General features: G+C 45.6%; 1 protein-coding gene across 1 annotated transcript in view; it reads right to left on the bottom strand.

The window, feature by feature from the left end:
• Itga9 (integrin subunit alpha 9) overlaps positions 1 to 18,708 on the bottom strand; it is a 322,017-nt gene that overhangs the window by 60,514 nt on the left and 242,795 nt on the right. The window contains exons 21-23 of the mRNA XM_076843659.2: positions 15,685 to 15,774; positions 13,250 to 13,358; positions 4,680 to 4,787 (exon numbers count right to left, since the gene is read on the bottom strand). Of these exons, the coding sequence (XP_076699774.1) occupies positions 4,680 to 4,787; positions 13,250 to 13,358; positions 15,685 to 15,774 (307 nt within the window). The remainder of the gene's footprint in view (positions 1 to 4,679; positions 4,788 to 13,249; positions 13,359 to 15,684; positions 15,775 to 18,708) is intronic.

Genomic DNA, 18,708 nt, shown 5'->3' with positions numbered 1-18,708 from the left:
TTAGTGCCTTCTGGAATGTTACATAATTTTTTCTTTAGCCATTATTGCCAGAATTCCTATCTTCATCCCAGTGCCGGTGAAGACAAAGATAAAACCAATCTACAGCTTCTGCAATAGCCATCACTGAACTGCTTGCAGAACTTGCCTGGACTAAGTGTCACTTGTATGCATTGTGAACTCACTTGTATGCATTGTGAACTATCTGTTGGTGCAACGACTTGTGGTAGTGTTGGGGTATTTATGCTGATGGTGTCATTGGTGGTACAATTTTTCCAAAAGGAGCTGTCAATTGGCTTGGTGTATCTTCCTCCCTTCTGCTTGTCATGATCGTTCAGCTAAAATTTGGGGGCCAACAGAGGTGAGGCAAAGAACCTCACCCCCCCCCCCCCGCCGCTGGTACAAAGACCTCTCCACAGGTTATATACTGGACCGGTAGTCAGTGACGGGTAAGATCCAATTGCAATGGTACCAACCTAAGACAGGAGGCTGACGCCTTGAGGTCAGCTCATCCGATAACGGATAAGGACCATATGTACTATTGGACAACCTAAGGCATGCACGGTCCCTAAGCCACATGCTTGTTGTTTAAACAGAGAGGGGGAGATGTTGAGAGCCACAGCCGAAGGGGCCCCAGCAAACTTTCAGACTGCCAGCTGATGATTGGCTCACAGCGGCCCCAGCAACATCTAGCTGATTGGCTCCTCTGCGGTGATGCTCATTGGGCTGTTTCCCTGCCCTTTAAGACCAGGGAGCTGCTCATTGGGGGACTTTTTTGGCTCCGCCCACACGACCCAGCCAATCGGCCTCAAGAGCAGGAGGATTGTGGGAGGTGGAGAGGCTTGTGGTTGTGAGAGAGGCTTGTGGGAAGCCGGTGGTGGCAGTTGGGCTCTGAGGGTTTTTCCTGAGGAGCTGTTTTGTTTGGCATGTGTGGTTCTAAAAATAAAGTTAGTGTCTTTTGACAAGTGGCTCCTGAATTGTGCCCAGCCAGACTGTGGCAGGAGGGAATGCCACCAGGCTCAGGGGCCACATGGAGAAGGAGCCCTGGGTTCTCTAAGAGGAGCGAGTTTGACTAGCACTAAACCAGCCAAATCTACAGATTGAATGCCCTGCTCCATTTAAAGTCTCAGGACGCCAAAGTGGGAGACATCATGAGCTCCATAAGTAGCTCTGGACCCAGTGAGCATTCTCAGGCTCCGACAAGCAAGGGTGGCAGCAGGATTGAGGACTTGGTTGAGGTGGAGGACGCTCTTACTCTTAGAAACTGAAGGCTAAGGGTAAGCCAGCTTCCAGCTTATCAAACAAGCATCCAGGACTCTTGTCCCTCTCACTGCAGCATGTCACCCCATCATGTTTGTGTTTTTGTTTCTGTTCTCATCATTCTGGCCTCCAGTGGCAATTGTTAATAAGGATGAGCCTCGCTACTTGCTCAGGGAGAGCTAACAGTGGATTTGCTTTTCCATAACACAAATGCCATGAGCTGCTCTGCTCATCTGGTTTGGTGCCCTTGAGAATTCTATCACAGGCTTTATGTAGTTTCGAAAATCCAAATCTCTTTTGCAAACAGAGAGAGCAGATAATCGCCAGCTCATACCACATGGAGTCTGAGAGTCCACTCAGCTAGACTGACAGGCAGTGCTGCCAATCTTCAGGAAAACCACGTCTAAGACTTTCCATAAAAGCCAGTCATTTAGAAATACGCTCCAAAGTTCTTTCCAGTGACTCTTCCTTGGCTTGATGATTGGTAAGGAGGAAAAAGGGTGTGCTTGGTTCTCAAATACCTTCAGAATCCAAGCAACTGAAATTTCCTGTTTTGGTCCATGAATGTTTTTGGCCTTTGGAAGCTCTGTCTCTCTACAACATTGTAGAAAGTTTATTGAAAACTCTTAGCATGCCTTATGAGAATATTCCTAGATGCTGGAAGCGGAGGCACAAGGTGGAATGATTAGGATGATTAATAACATTTAAGAAGAAGAGGGCTGAGGGCATAGCTCAGTGGTAGAACGCTTACTTGCCTAGCATGTGTGAGGCCTGGGGTTCCCAGAACATTTTTAAAAAAATTCAGGGGGTAGACAGGCATATGTGGTTTGCTTGAGGGTTATAACCAACTCAATAGGCAACGCAGGCTGGCAGGGAACTTGTTCTACATTCAACATTCACATGGTTCTGGTTTCTGGTCCATGTGACCCAAGAGAGGAGCCATGCCAGAAACCATGACAGTATCACACAATGCTCTCTGGGCCTCCACCCTGTGGGCAGGGTCTTCTTTGACTATGCTCTGATGTGTCACACGCTGTGAGTTTGCTGCCCCAATTTTCAAACACTCCAAGGAGAGACTGTCCCTCTCTCTGGATGTCCCTTCTGTGCTTATATAAAGAGCAATGCTGTCCCGAGTCTCTCAACAGGAGACGCTGCAAGAGCTCCCCTCTTGGTGTCTGTCCCCAGCTCTGTGGCCCATTCTTCCTGGGGGGCTCAGAAGAAGGCACCACCTCATATTGAGTCACTCTGGAGACTGGAACCCAAGGGCTCCCAGAGCACTCTGATAGGAGAACTTGAATTGGACACGTTAAAGCATTTTCAGCAATCAAAAATCAAATTACTTAGCAAAGGGATTCATTCCTATTTGAGATTTTCTTAGGGTTTGGGTCTGGACTGTCCCCCTAAAAGCTCATATGTTAAAGACTTGGTCTCCCATTCAGCAATGTTCAGAAGTGGGGCTGTGGGGGTGTGGTTGGATCATGAAGACTCTGAATTCATCAATAATTTATCCTTCGATGAAGTCAGAGATGCACGATTTATTGGAAGGTTGTAGAAACTTTAAGAGGTGGACCTTGGGGTTGGGGCTCAGTGGAAGAGCACTCACCTAGCACCTGTGAGGCACTGGCTTTGATCCTCAGCACCACATAAAAATAAATAAAATATTGTTTCCATCTACAACTAAAAAAAAAAAATGTAAGAGGTCACTCTTAGTTGAAGGGCGTGAGTCCTTGGGGTCGTGCCTGTAGGGACTATATCTTACTCCCAATTCTTTTTCTATTTCGTGGGCACACTATGTGAGAAGTTCTGCACTACCACATCTTTCTGCCAGATGAGGCCAGAGAGAGACTCATTACAGGTCGTGGGGATAGTGGAGTTGCTAGAAGAATCTGGGGAGAATAAAAGCCACTGGAAGGTTTATACTCTGGAAGGATCACTCTGGGGATGGGTCCAGGGCAGAGGCAGGTGAACTAGTAAGGAGGCTACTGCCAATAACCTGGGTGACAGATGCTGCTGCCTGGGACACCAGGGTGCTGGAAGTAGAGATGTAAACAGTGGTAACCTTCTGGATTTATTGTCAAGGTAGAGACGTTCAGCCTCTGATGGATAGGATGTGAAGAACAGGGAAAAAAAGAGGCATTAAGGATGACCCAGGCTTTTTGATCTAAGCAACTGAGAACGGAGTAGCTATGTGCTGAGCTAGGGAAGTTGTGGGAGGGCAGGTTTGGAGGGGCTGTAGTTTGGGTTTAGCTTGCCCCTTGAGAAACTCTCCTTAGGGTTTGATTTCAACTGTAAGGCATCCAGAGGGTGGAAACTTAATGTGACTATGGTGTTTAGAGGTGGGGAAGAGACTAGGGTTAGATATGGTCATCAAGGGTGACTACTCCCATGACTAAATGCTGGTGGCTTTATAATGAGAAGGGAGGCAGTGGGGACGGACGGACGGACAGACAGACAGACAGACAGGTGCATGCTGTTTCCCACCATATAATGATCTGTATCACCTTAGGACTCTCCTAGCAAGAAGTCCATTGCCAGATGAGACCACTCAACTTTGAACTTCCAGAACCATGAGCCATAAAACTTTCTTTTATAGGCTGCCCAGTGTGTGTATGGTATTACGGTATCAACAACAATTAAAAAAAAAAAAGCACAATGACAGAAGAGTACCATGGGAGCTCACTTTTGGATAAAGCTGAGATACCTGTCAGGCATCCAGGTAGAAATGGGCTGAAAGGTAGTTGGCTGTTCACATCTGGAGTTCATGGGAGAGGTCTGGGCTAGAAACAAGTGGTACTGTCAGCACAGACTGGATTTAAAGCCACGAGTCTGGGTGAGATCTCAGAGACAGGGTGTAGAATAAAGGAGGCCCCAGGCCCCCTAGAAGGTGGAGAGATGAGGACAAAGGCCAGCGAGAAAGGGGAAACTGGGAGAAAGTGATGTCCTAGAAGGAGAAAGGTAGCAATGACCATGTTCCCATTATCAAACCCTTGAGACCAAGTCATCAGGATCAGACAGGGGGGCGTACTCCACATGTAAAATTGAGTTGCAACCTACACTTACATCTGAGGGATTAATCCTTGGGTGTCAGTAGCCCTTTGAGAATCTTTATGAATACTATGGATCTTCTCCTTAGAGAACTGCAGACACATGCAAGACAGTGGACATTCTCTGGGGGTTCCCAGAGCCAGTGAAACCCATCCCAGGAGGCGGGACCACAAACAGCCATTCCCCACCCTATGGCATTAACCAAACTGCCTCACTGAAGAAATTCAGGCATCCCAGGTCCTCCGGCTTCCTCAGATAGGTTTTCAGGGGGTAGAATGAGTTAGGTTCTCTGGGTTGATATGGGGTGGGTGGGGTACAAAATTTGAAGAAGTTGATATAAGGCTCAAAGCAGCTGAGAAAATAAATAGAAAACTCACCATCATCTCCTGCACCAGAAACATCTCTGCACCACCAGATGACAGTCGGTTGGGGAAGGAGATGCTGACAGATGACCCAGGAAGGGTGCTCGGACCAGTGTTATAGACCTGTGGGTGAGGAACACACAGAGCACATTTCAGTGGAAATAAGAGAGCTTCATTTCATGTCCTGAAATATGTACTCCACACACAGATGCTCCAGGGGTTGGAGCTGGGTCATAACTTTAGGTGAAACGAGATGCAGAATGGTGGAGAATTTTAAAACAAGATTCTTAATGAAAATCCTTCAAATAGGCACCTAAAAACCCCAGACTTTCAAAGTACCATTCCCTTTTAACATTTTTCTTATCCTCTTCTTACTAAAAATTATATTTATTTTGACATACCAATAAATTAGACTATTATATTGGGTGGGAAAGCAGACATAATAATTTAGTTCAGTGGTTCTCAAATTTCAGCATAACATCAGAATCACCTAAGGGGCTTTTTAAAACACAGACTTGGTAGTGAGGGGTGAAAGGGGGGTCATGCCAAGAGCTCCTGAGGTAGTAAGCGGGGTGAAGCACCAGCATTTCAAGTAAGTTTCCAGGAACCTGAAAGCCATGGTGCACACCCATAATTCCAGCTACTTAGGAGGCTGAGGCAGGAGGATCATGAGTTCAAGGTCAGCCTCAGCAACTTCAGGAGGCCCCTCTCAAAATACAAATAAAAAGGGCTGGGGTGTACCTCAGTGGTAGAGTGCCCCTGACTGCAGTCCATAGTTAAAAAAAAATTAATTCCAGGAAATGCTGCTGCTGACCCAGAAGCCACTCCTGAGAACCACTAATGTCTACTTCCTTTCTTTTACAGTCTGAGGTAACTGAGACCTTCAAAGACCAAGTGGGTTGTCCTGAAACCAAGTGATCTAATGGATAGAAAGGGCTGTTTTTATTACACTATCCAGCTCATTTAGTTTCTGTGCAATTTATAGCTAGTCATGTGTTAACACTGTTTGATGGCCTCTGTGCCTCTTTTCTATCCTAGCATTTGGTCCTATAAAACTTTCTCCTTCTCCTCTTCTCTATCATCCTTTTTATTTTCTGTCTCTAGAAGCTAGTCATCTCCCAAGAGATGAGGGAAAAGAGGAAAGAAACCAAAAAGGGTGAAGACAGAGCAAAGGCTGATCATAAGTAGAATCTGGAGGAAAAAAAGAAAGAAACAAAAGGTGAGTAGATCTTTGGGGACAGAAAGAAGCTCAGGATTGAGGACAGGGAGAGTAGGGAGGGTTATAGACAAGCAGGTGAACAGGACCTCAAAGATGTCCATGTCCTAATCTGTGGAACCTGTGAACATTATGCTACATGAAAAGATGGAATCACGGTTGCCAATCAGATGACCTCAATTAGATTATTGAGGATTATCCCAGTGGGTACATTTAATCATGAAAGCCCTTATATAGAGAAGAGGGAGGCAGAAAAGTCAGTATCAGAGAAAGAGCCCAAAGAAAGTTTTGACTGGTCTTTGCTCACTTTGAAAATGGAAGGGGCCATGGGCCAACTAATTCACACCACCTCCAGAAACTGGAAAAGGCAAGAGATGAATCCTCCCCAGACCCTCCAGTGAGGAACACAGTCCTGCCAAGACTTTGATTTTAGCTCTGTGAGACCCATTTTGGACTTGTGGATCTCAGAGCTGTACGATAATAAATGTGTGTTGTTTAAAGATGCTAATTATGTGGTAATTGGTTACAGCAGAAATAGGAAATTAATCCAGACCTACCTCACTTTATTATACTTCATTTTACTGTGCTTTGACAACACTGCATTTTTCTTATAAATAAGAAGTTTGGGACAACCCTGCATCAGGAGAGTCCATTGGTGCCAATATGCCCATATGTTGTTAGTGTGTCATATTTTGTTAATTATCACCATATAATAAGTTGTTTCATGATTATTACATCTCTTGTGGTAATGGTGATCTGTGGTCAGAGATTGTTTTTTCCTTTTGCAATACTGGAGACCTGCCCAGGGCCTTGCACATCTGACAAGTGGTCTCTCCCTGAGCTACATGCCCAGCCATATGGTCAGTGATCTTCTGCCATGAAGGGTGTCCACATAGGACAGCAAACTCTTTTGATAAATGTGTGTGTTCTGATGGCTCCACCAACAGCATCTCCCTTCCTCTCCACAGTCCTTACTATTCCCTGAGACTTCCTTCCTTTTATAGCCTGAGGTAACTGAGACCTTCAAAGACCAAGTGGGTTGTCCTAAAACCAAATGATCTAATGTACAGAAAGGGCTGAAATTAGGCCTTCACAATTCTCTAGTGGCCTCTAAATGCTCAAGTGAAAGGAAGAGTCGCACATCACCTAAATCAAAGTTAAACATGATTAAGTACGATGAGGAAGGCATGTCAAAGCCAAGACAGGCCAAAAGCTGGGCCTCTTGACCAGTTGGCCAAGTTATAAATTCAAAGGCAATGTTCCTGAAGGAAATGCAAAGTGCTCTTCCAGCAAACATGTGTACGATTCCTGTAGGGAGAAAACTTCAGTGGTCTAGAGAGATCAACCACCCACAGAATTCCCTTAGGCCAAAGCCTAATCCAGAGCAAGACCATCACTTCCTTCAATTCTTAGGAAGGCTGAGAGAGAGAGAGAGAGAGAGAGGAGGATGCTACAGAAGTACTAGTCTGAAGCTAGCAGAGATTGGTTTGTGAGGTTTAAGAAAAGATGCCATCTCCTTAACATGAAAGCTCAAGTGCGGATGGAGAAGCTGCTGCAAGTTATTCAGATCTATCCATGGTAACCGAAGCAGGTGCTACATCAACAGCACATTTTAATGTAGACAGATGAGTCTTACATTGGGCCATCTAGGACTTTCATAGCTAGAGAAGCAAGGCCAATGCCTGGCTTCAAAACTTTGAAGGCCAGATGACTGTTTTATTAGGCACCCATGCAGCTAGAAACTGGTGACTTAATTTCAAGCCAAGACTCATTTGCCATTCTGGAAATCCTAAGACCTTTAAGAATTACACTAAATCTTCCAGGCATGGTGGTACATGCTTATAATCCCAGTGACTTGGGAGGCCGAGGCAGGTTTGAGGCCAATCTCAGTAACTTAGCAAGACCATATCTCAAAATAAAAAATAAAAATGGCTAGGGATGTGGCTCAGTGGTTAAGTACACCTGGGTTCAATCCCTTGTACAAAAAAAAAAAAAAAAAAAGAAAGAAAGGAAGAAAGAAAAAAAATTACCATTCTATTTAAGTAAACCAAAAAGCCTGTATGAAAGCACATCTGTTCCCAACGTTAACAGAATATATTAAGCCCATTGTCAAAATCTACTGCTCAGAAAAAGAGTTCTCTCAAAATCTCAAAATATTACTGCAAATTGATGATGTATCTGGTCACCGGAGAGCGCTGATGGAGAAGTTCTACAAGATCAATGTTGCTTCCATGACTGGCAACACAGCACCCACTCTGCGGCCCAAGGATCAAGGAGTGATTTCAACTTTCAATCCCTATTAGTTAAGAAATACATTTAATCAGCCTATAAGTTGTCATGGATTGTGATTCCTCTGACCAATCTGGGAAAAGCAAATTGAAAAGCAGGAAAAAGCTTTAAAAAGCAGGATTGACCATTAAGAACATTCATGATTCATGGTAGAAGGTCAAAATACCAACAGTAACAGGAGTCCGGAAGAAGGTGATGCGGACTCCCATGGATGTCTTTGAGGGGTTCCAGACTGCGTTGGGGAAGTAATTGCAGACATGGTCGAAATAGTAAGAGAATTCTCATTTAGAAATTGAGCCTAAAAAGATGACCGAATTGCTGCAAACTCACAAGAAGACTTTAATGGATGAGGGACCACTTCTTATGCATAAGTGTTTCCTGAGACAGAATTCACCCCTGGTGAAGATGCTGTGAAGATCATTGAAATGACAACCAAATATTTAGAATGTTAGATTTAGTTGATAAAGCAGTGGCAGGTTAAAGGGGACTGACTTCAATTTTGAAGCAAGTTACACTGTGGGTAAAATGCTACAAATGCTCACTATAGAAAAATCTTCCATGAACAAGAGTTAATCAACATGCAAACTTCATTGTTGCCTCGTTTTAAGAAACTGCCTCAGCCATGTCCCCCGTTAGCAGAGAACACCCTAATGATCAGTTAGCAGCCATTAACATGGCTTAGATTTAGTTTTATCAACTAAATCTAACAAGACTCTTTACCAGCAAAAAGATTACAACCCACTGAAGGCTCAAAAGACCTTTATCAATTTTTAGCACTCAAGTATTTTTGGGTGGGGTTACTAGGAATTGAGCTCAGGGGTGCTCAACCTTTGAGCCACATCCCCAACCCAGCTTTGCGTTTTATTTAGAGACAGGGTCTCACTGAGTTGCTTAGCACCTTGCCATTGCTGAGGCTGGCTTGGAACTCATGATCCTTCTGCCTCAGCCTCCCGAACTGCTGGATTACAGGTGGGGGTCACTGTACCCGGGACATTCAAGTATGTTTAAGTTAAGGTATGCATGTTATTTTTTAGATATAATGCTATTGCACACTTAATGGAGTACAGTATAGTATACACATAATTTTTATGTGAACTATGAAGCCAAAAAAATCCCTGTAACTTTATTGTGATGTTTGCTTTATTGCAGGGTTCTGGGACAAAACCTGCAATGTTTCCAAGGTACACCTGTATATCACTAATGGGAATAGGGTTTCTTTGGGGGGTGATGAAAATGTTCTAATATTCAATCATGAGGTTGGAAACTGTAAACATACTAAAAATCATTAAATTGTGTACTTGAAATAGATAAACTTTAAGGTGTGTAATAATAGCTCAATAAAGATGTTATTCTTTTAAAAGATGAATAAAAATTATACAAATATTTTTGGGGAGTGCGGGGGTCCCAGATTGAACTCAGGGGCACTCGACCACTGGGCCACATCCCAGCCCTATTTTGTACAATTTTAATGTGTGGGAGATGGAGATGAGTGGGAGAGAGGAGGAAAGGAACTGATGCCTGGCAGTCTGGGGACTAGACAGATTCAGGGTTCAAGGTGACTGTGAAGCTGAAGTCAGAAGGGCAGAGCCAGAGGAAGGGCAGACATCTAATCAGGTCTTCGCATATGACTGGAATAAAGAGCAGCTAGCTCCAGCCAGCCTTTCCCCCAGAACAGTAGCTGGTTTTGTTTCAAAGAATAGATAAACATTGATAGAGCAGATGAACGGTCGTGGCCAACTCTTGATTCAAAAAGAACAAGATTCACCAAAAACAACAGCCCTGAGACACAAGACAGGGAAGGAGTCTCCAACCACAAGTGAAATAACTAATTTGAAGTGAAACATGAGAACACAGAACTGAAAAGAACCCTCTTGACATGTCTGGGAAATCTAAATCAGAGCGTGAATGGGGGTAGGCAAACGAGAAAAAGATTCGCTTGCACCATGTTGCTTATCAGAGCCAGGCCTCGGGGGAGAGTTTCAATTATCATATTTATTTAACAATATCTTAACATTTGATTTTCTGGAAATGTTCATGTGTAACATCTGTATAACTTCTCCCCGTTTCCAGGTGGGGAAATGCTTTGATTTCTAATGCAAAAACAAAACCCCAAGGTCTACCAATGGTCAACTAATTACTGTGTCTCTGTTTAAAAAACAAAAACAAACAACAACAACAACAACAACAACAACAACAAAAAACTAGTAAAATGTAGAAAGCAAAACCCAAGACTAAGTATCTCTTTCTCTCATCTACATTTATGATGGAGTCCTTAAACAATTACATTGTTTATTGAAGAATAGATTTTAAAAGACACCAGAAAATCTGTACTAAGTCTTATGTTCTTCTTCAGAAATGAGGTTTCTAGAAAATGGAAAAAGAAGAATTTTCTCCCTATTCCTGACCCCATTCTCCCCTAGTATCTCCATCTCTTGGTTGTTACCTACCTGCAGGACATTGTAACAACAGCAATTCTACCAAAAAAAATGAGTCATCAGAGACCTCTCAAGGAAATGGTGGACTTTGCTAATACAGAGGCATTACCCTCTCATCAATGGCACCTCTATCAATCTCTCAGACCCAGCCGCCTGGCTCAAACTTGGACTGAATGCTATGCAACTCCTTGGGCATAAACTCCTGGAGCAGTTTACCCAAGGGGCAGGCCAATCACTCATTCCTGGGGACAGGAGTCAGCAGCCTGGGTCTTGTTTCAGGTCAGATGTGAAGAAAAGCTATGGGCTTAAACACCAAACTTAAAACTCCCTGTAAAAATACCTTTAGAGAAATGACTGCAAGATTTCCTTCTTCCAACTCCTATCCCTTCTTCACTACATGGTCTGCATCATTTAAACCATTCTAAACCATTTTCTGGACTCTCATCTTTTATTGCAAGACATCTCAACAATTACAAGAAGAGAATATAAACAATTAAAGTGAAGTAAATCCACTTGGTCTTTATCTGTTTTCTATCCAATTGCAAAAAACAAAGGGAATGATACACAAACTCTGAGAAGCAATTCAGACACACAGAGGTGTGATTCACAGCTCTCAGTCTCCAAAGAAAACCCAAACCCCATCTTTAACTTTCTCCCCTGTAAATCAAGGACAGAGTGTGAAATCTGGAGCTTAACTGGTCAGTAGGCTCATCCTCCCTGAGCCGGGGACATGTGTTATCCATCATGGTTTTGGAGGTCTCCTGCCTGCAAGCGCACTCTGGAGAGAGGGAGACTATTGTCTGCAAGAGCCCACAAACGTTTTATTGCCTCATTCTCTTGCACCCTCGCCCCACCATTATTTGTCAGCCCCTAAATCCACTTAGGAGAGGCCACAGGAAAAGAAAAATAATCATTATTTGGCCACAACAGTGAATACCAGGGTGGGAAACCATCCTCTCCATGGGGGAAGGATGGAAGAGACAGTAAAGAACTCCGAGAGCAGGTACTGGGAGTTGTAAGAGGTGGACTTCAGTGTTCTATGGGTGAAACAAGCCATTTCTACTTTATTTCATCCACAGCTCTGGGTCAAGTGGGGTCTGGTCAAAGCATGACCAGTCCTGGCCCAGTCCTGCCTCACCCAGTTCTGGGACCTCGAGCACATCTTTCTTGCTTGGGTCTACATTTCCTTGTTTGTCCTTTAAGAAGAATGGACTAGATAATACTGATCTCCCTCAAACTTCATATTCACAGAGGCACATGTTGAAAAGCTGGCCTGAGAGTTTATACTTTAAAAGCAGGGATCAGCAAACTGTGGCCTATAGGACAGATCTGGTCCCATGCCTGTTGCATAGCCTGCGCACTAAGAATTGTTTAAGTCATTAAATGGTTGGAAGGGGGAAAAAATCAGAACAATAATGGCATTCATGACATGTAAAAATTATGTGAAATTTGAATTTCAGTGTCCATAAACTAAGTGTTGTTTAGGTAGTGTCCATAGCTGCTGTTATGGTTTGGGTATAAGGTGTCCCCCAAGAGCTCCTATGTTAATGCAAGAATATCTAGAGGTGAAATTATTAGATGATTAAATTGTAACCTAATCAGTTCATCCTGGTTTGAGTGGACTGACTAGGTGGCAACTGCAGGCAGGTGGTGGGGCATGGCTGGAGGACGTGGGTCACTCAGGGCTGTGCCCTAGAAGAGTGCGTTGTCTCTGTGGCCCCTTTCTCTCTTTGCTTCCTGGTTGCAATGAATTGAACAGGATTCCTCCACCACACTCTTCTGCCATGATGTTCTGCCTCACCTCGGGCCCAGAGTAATGGACTCAGTTGACCATGGACTACACCTCTGGAACCATGATCCAAAATAAGTTTTTCCTCTTCCAAGTTGTTCTTGTCAGATATTTTGGCCCCAGTGAGGAAAAGACGACTGACACAGTGTCTTTTGAGCCTCAGTAGGTAGCATGGCTGAAAGGTTGCCACAGAAATTGTGCAGCCCGCAAAGTCTAAACATTTCTTTCTGGCCTTTTTCAGAAAGTTCGCCAACCCCTAATTAAGTGAAGGGACAATGTACTTCATAATGTCCACATTCCGTGGACCTGCTGGAGACGACAGGTGATTGGGATGACCCCACCCTGGCTCAATGAGGGAGCAGCAGGCTTCTTCCATATAGTGGTGGGTGGGGGGGTCACACAGGCTCACGCTGCTTTGCCTCTATAAAACTGCACTTCTGAAAGGCTGTTCCCCTAGGGGAGGATGAGCTTTTGGCTGAGTTTGCATGAAAATCCCAGGAAGAAGAGAAGGCAGCAAACCTTCTGGGGCTCCTCTGAGCCCCAAGGTGAATGAATGACAGAGAAGAGACTATGGAACTCTTGGAGCTGGGAGATAGGCCTAGGTCTCAGCCATCCAAGGCCTTCTTAGGGGAAGCTGCTTTGCCTGGTGGGGCTCTCCTTTCAAGTCTTGAAAAGTAGAGGGGACTGCCTGGGTGGGGTTACAGAGACCACGCACTCACACACACGCACACAGCAGCAAACCAGGCTGGGGTTTCCCCTGAAAGCATCCTGGCCCTTTAGCTGCCTTTCAGAAGGAGACACGTCCTGTGACCTTCTGTTGGCTCCCAGTGACAGAGGGGTTTCTAGGGGTGGGTACCTGAAGGGTGACGTTGAGGGGCTGGAAATGGCACTCCAGGTCATCCAGCTGAATGAAGTTGGAGGCATCCACAGACTCGCCATACACAAAGGAGGTCGGAGATATGATTCTGAAAAGGAAAGCAGGAAGGTTGGCATCCCCACTCACCGTCCACGTCCACGGCACTGCCACCGCAGCCCTGGAACCCATCATCTGTTTGTTTCATCCTGTGTCTCCCACCAGATGCTTCCACCCTGTGACTTTTTTCTCCTGTGAATGGACACAGCCAGTCTGTGCTAACCAGATTGTTCTAGTATATCTTCTCACCTGAGGTCACATTGATAAGCTACATCTACACTATACAATGGGATTACACTTCTAAAATAAAGAGGTTTTTTAAAAAAAAATCGAAGCCATGGCGACTTTTTACAAAACTGGACTCCAAATTTATGTATTTTCTGTTTTGTCACTTGAAAAACATTTTGTGGGTCAAATAGACCTATAATAAGTTTTCAAGAAATAAATGCAAAGGAGAGAAATGAATTACAGTAGATGGGGTAGAGAGAGAAGATGGGAGGGGAGGGGAGGGGGGATAGTAGAGGATAGGAAAGGTAGCAGAATACAACAGTTACTAGTATGGCATTATGTAAAAATGTGGATGTGTAACCGATGTGATTCTGCAATCTTTGTAATGTTTTGAATAACCAATTAAAAAAAAGTTAAAAAAAGAAATAAATGCAAATCAATCGTATATTTGGCATCCTAAGCCCCACCCTGTGACAGATACATTTTAAAAACTTAAATTTGTCAGACTACCACAATCCTAGAAATTGGGCACTTGAGAGCTAAGTCAATTCAAAACAGCATTTCCCCTAAGGTTTCAGACTGTGGCTACCTTAGCAGTGATTAAGAATTCAAGCTCAGTCTGTAGCAATACTTTCACTATTGCTTATGTGAACAGACCCCTGAGAAAAAAAAAGAAGCTCAGACTTACACCCCCAAATAACAAATGCTAGGAGCTTGAAGCTGCTCACCTAAACACAATGGAAGGTTTTGAGGATCAAGTCCAAATAGACAACCACCCATCTATTTTCAAAAGTTAAGCGAATTATTTTAGAAACAGTGAGTTCTCAGCATTGCCAAATGGCAAGAACTGGTTCATTTGAACTCATCCTGTTTTACATTTCTGGAAAGATCAGAGGTTGACTCATTTGTTTAACTGATGGCTTCAGCAGGGGCTGTTAACACCTTACAACGAGGTCTCCCGGAAGACCTGACAACACCATCCAGTGTGTGTGGGAGGTGTTTTCTCTTTATCCCCAAGGATGGGACTGGATCCTGGGTACATTCTCACTGTGCCTTGGGCAGGACAAATAAATAAACCATAGGGTTAAAAATAGAGCTGCGAACAGAGGCAAGTATATGCTAATTTGCGAATATATTCCACCAACGCCTCCTGTCTAAAAAATGCGGTGAAATTGCCAAGAACCAAGGAGCAGAAAGGCAGGGCCACGGCTCTGCTGGCTCCCGACAGAGCAGAAGCCAGGGCAGGATGGCTCCTCCCACGACGGGTCAACGTTTCCACTTGGAGCCAAGACCGAGACCCAGAAGCCCTTAAAAATTGAAAACCGAGAAACTGTGAACCTCCAGAAAGTTCAGCATGCATTTGGGTCAAGGGTTCAATGGGTCCTCATTTGATCTAAACCAACTGTGCAAATCTTTTTTTCCACTATCAAAGAGGTATGCATGCATTCTGTTTGCTGAAGCCGGAAACAGAAACGGAGTTTCTCATTTTTCCAGGCCTGGGCTTTGGCTGAAAATGGACCCGGATTGTTGCGGATCCCTGCAGACCAGAACCTGCAGCCCTGCTTTCCAATAATGCCAGCAGCCCTGAGCCATAGACCTCATCCAGGCTGGTGGTGTGGCCGCTGTGCTAGGTCCCTGCCTGTTCCAAGCCATGCAGACATCTCAGTTTTACAGAGAGTTCACGGAAACATGGAAAGCCAGCACCAACTGTGAAGCAATTAAGACTGGAAGCCCTCCCATGAGCCAGGACTTTGGGACACATTTGGCTGTAACTTCTGGCCCAACAGGTTTTGGCTGAGATTTTAATCCCAGAACCATATAATCTGCCACCAGATGTCATTCTGTGGTGGGGCTAGGGGCTGAGACTAGAAGTATATAAAGATGTATGGAATGTTCAAAGAAGTTATGGAGTTTAAACTTGTCATCAAACTTCTGTTACCAACCAGGTGGGTGGGTAGCTGTGTCACAGGAGAAATAAGGACAGGAGAGTGTCAGTCACTACAGCTCAAGCTTCATTCTGCTTTTCAAGGCTTGGGGGAGGTGACAGGGCTCCTAGCTCCTAACTGGCTCCATGTGCAGACACAGGAGATGCAGAGCATTCTACTGGAGGGCACCCCTGTGTTCTGGCAACCCAGGGCTGGGCTACTCACCCAGTGATGGACGTGTCCACTTCATGCATCAGTGGTACCGTCAGTGTTAAGGTGTTGTCGTGCAAGGCCTCAGAGCGCTCCACGTTGCCACTGTGTGGGGAGAGAAGAATGAATGAATGCTGGCCAGTGCTAGCCAGCCTGCAGTGGGCTTGCTTGCCCCACACTGGAGCCAAGGACAGATTCAGCATACTTGTCCCCAGTTCCATTTTTGGTAGAGTCCCTTGTTCAGAGACAGTCTACGGAATTAGTTGTGTTCCACTCACAAAAACGTTAAGGGCAAGCAGCTTATTCAGGAGTGGACCCCAGAAAACACCCTGGGGAGGTGAGCTGGGGCTCACCTCCCAGTGGGACCTGGGAATAGTGCAAAGTACACCTCAGCCTTCCCCACTGAGGGAGTGGGAGTTGGGCCTTTATCTACTCAGTCCTGGAGGCTGCTGAGGTGAGGCAAGGAAGGGACTTGAATTCCCTGTACCTCCCTGCCTCACAGGTGAACAGGATCCAGCCAGAGAAACTTTGGCAGGGTGGCAGGAGCCGACAAGAGTCAGTGCTGCCTTGTGGGGGTGCTGGTGGAGCACCTCCTCTGTGAGCTGCATCGTGCTTATCCCACAAAGAGTGGGCCAGTGAGCTTAGTGCTCTGGAGTTGGGGAAGGGTTGCTATTTGCCACCTGGAAGGCTCACCCTTCATCCACGGTCAGTCAAGCCCAGGAGAGAGGCCCTAGCAACCCTGACCCTGCCTCCATAAATATCCTGGACCCTCTTGCAACAGATGCACTATAGCATCTCTCACCAAGGCACCCCCAGGCGAGGAGCAGCTCAGAAAGGTCACAGTCACACTGCAAACTAGACAGAGCTGAGACTCCAACCAACTCGGGCTCTTTCCACTGTGATTCCTTCTCCTGACACCAGACTGGGGGCCAGGGGACAGGAGGAGATGGTAGCAAAGGAGGGAGAGAGAAAGAGAGAGAGAAGACCTAGATTCCCTGTGCTATATTATGAAACTTTAACCTGAATTGTGGCGCGATTCTTCCAGGGAAGCAGCTGGAAAAGGCAGGGCTGTTGGTGCCTATTGCTGAACCAGCACTCAGAGCTGGTTCCACCACAGGAATAGTAGGGGGATCCCAGCCAAAAGCCAAGTTCACCCTCCAGAGGTAGGACCTAAGAGTCCCCAGGTCCTACTGAGGTTCGATCACAGTGGGTCCTGACCGCTCCCCACCACACAGTCCCCTGATCATCTGCTGAGTCCTGCCTGCCCTGTGCCCTCCCTCCACCCCACCACCTTCCTCTTCCATTCAGCAAGTGCTGAATGGCAGCAGTACCTAAATAGCTGTCACATCCTCTCTCCCTCTCTCTATTGTTCTGAAACAATGGTGCTCTGTGACTCTGACCCTGCAGGGCCACAGTCACTGCTCCTGGATCCTCATCTGTCTTCCGAACATGGGATGACATCAGTCCCTCCCAGGGCAGCCACACCATGTAGCAGCAGCAGGGTCAGGTGCCCACCCAGCCTGACTTCCTTGCCTTTCCTTTCCCAGGGGATGTAAAAACCTTGAAGTCATTGCCATGGGCGGAGTAGGGGTGACCCCCCTGTTGATGGGATGGCACCGCCCTGGCCTGATCCCTTTTCCATCCCTCCAGTATCCTGCCAGGTCTGAGCAATTGACTCCTGATGGAACAGCCACCCCTTGCTCTGCCATTTGTCCAGCCACCTGTGGCTGCTGGCAGATCTGGCCCGACAGTCTCATCTGTCATCGGGTAACGGCTCCAGCATGAGCTAAGTTGAAAAGTTGAGATAAAAAGGCCAAACATCAAAAAGGCTCCCTGCCATCCCAAAGCCCATTCTCTGGGATGTGTTCCAGAGGTCTGCAAAGCTAGGCTGCCGGCTGCGGAGAGGAGAGGTCTGAGACACTGTTTAGTCTCCACTTTATGCCCTCCTAAGCCTACAAGTAGGCAAGAGACCTTCCAAGAGTGGTGACGAAAGAGAAGAACGAGTGATATTTTAATTGTGGCTTTCAAGATAAGGAGCTTTAAGGATCTATTGTTGTAACAGGGAGTCAATTGTGAGTGTCCTCGAGGGCGGTGAGATCAGATTTTCACCAAAGCCTGTGCAGAAACAAGTGCCTGAAGTGTTCTGCTGTGTGTTTAAAAGATAGCGGGGTGTCCTTCACATCTGCGACTCAAGGAAATAGAAACTCTCATGCTTAATCATGTAAGCTATAAATACTAGGTCTCCTGATGCTGTGTCACAGTATCAATGTACATTAGGGAATGTTCTTGAATTCAGTAGGTTATTGGCATTTTCTGACATGACCCACACTTAGTGGTGCCACTGGTAAATAGTCAGTGCTTGAGAGAGAGTTACTGAGTGACAATGTGTCCAACACAGAATAAGGGACAACAGTGGCCCTTAGCTTCGGCCGCTCATTAGAATCATATGCTGGGCCTTTTCAAAAATCCTAATGCCAGTGGGGTGTACATGCCTGAAATCCCAGCAGCTCAGGAGGCTGAGGCAGGAAGATAGCGAGTTCGAAGCCAGCCTCAGCAACTTAGCAAGGCCCTAAGCAACACAGCAAGAATCTGTCTCAAATAAAGTATAAAAAAGGGCTGGGAATGTGGCTTGGTGGTTAAGCACCTCTGGGTTCAATCCCTGGCACATAAGTAAATAAAGAAAGAAATAAAACCCCAATGCCCACTTCTCACCACAGAGCAATTAGATCATAATCTCAGGGCCAGGAGGGGAATCAGGCACCAGTAGTTCTTAAAGCTCCGCAGATGATTCCAACGTGCATCCAAGACCAGAGTACCACTGCTTTATGGGCACATGATTCTAAAATACAAATCTTTCCCCATCATGATCTGGGTTCCACATCCTCTCTGATCAGCCATGAATGAGGCTGGGCAGGAGGTGGTTCCCTCTTTTTTTGACAAGGGAAGTCCTTTCCATGTTATGTTCCTTCCCAGGAAAACTGGCTGCCCCAGGTTTTGAAGGACTGAGAGAGCACCATGATGGGGTGAGTTTTCAGTAGA

Source organism: Callospermophilus lateralis, chromosome 1, assembly GCF_048772815.1.
Source record: "Callospermophilus lateralis isolate mCalLat2 chromosome 1, mCalLat2.hap1, whole genome shotgun sequence".
Classification (NCBI taxonomy): domain Eukaryota; kingdom Metazoa; phylum Chordata; class Mammalia; order Rodentia; family Sciuridae; genus Callospermophilus; species Callospermophilus lateralis.
This window is presented reverse-complemented; position numbering and strand designations above follow the sequence as displayed.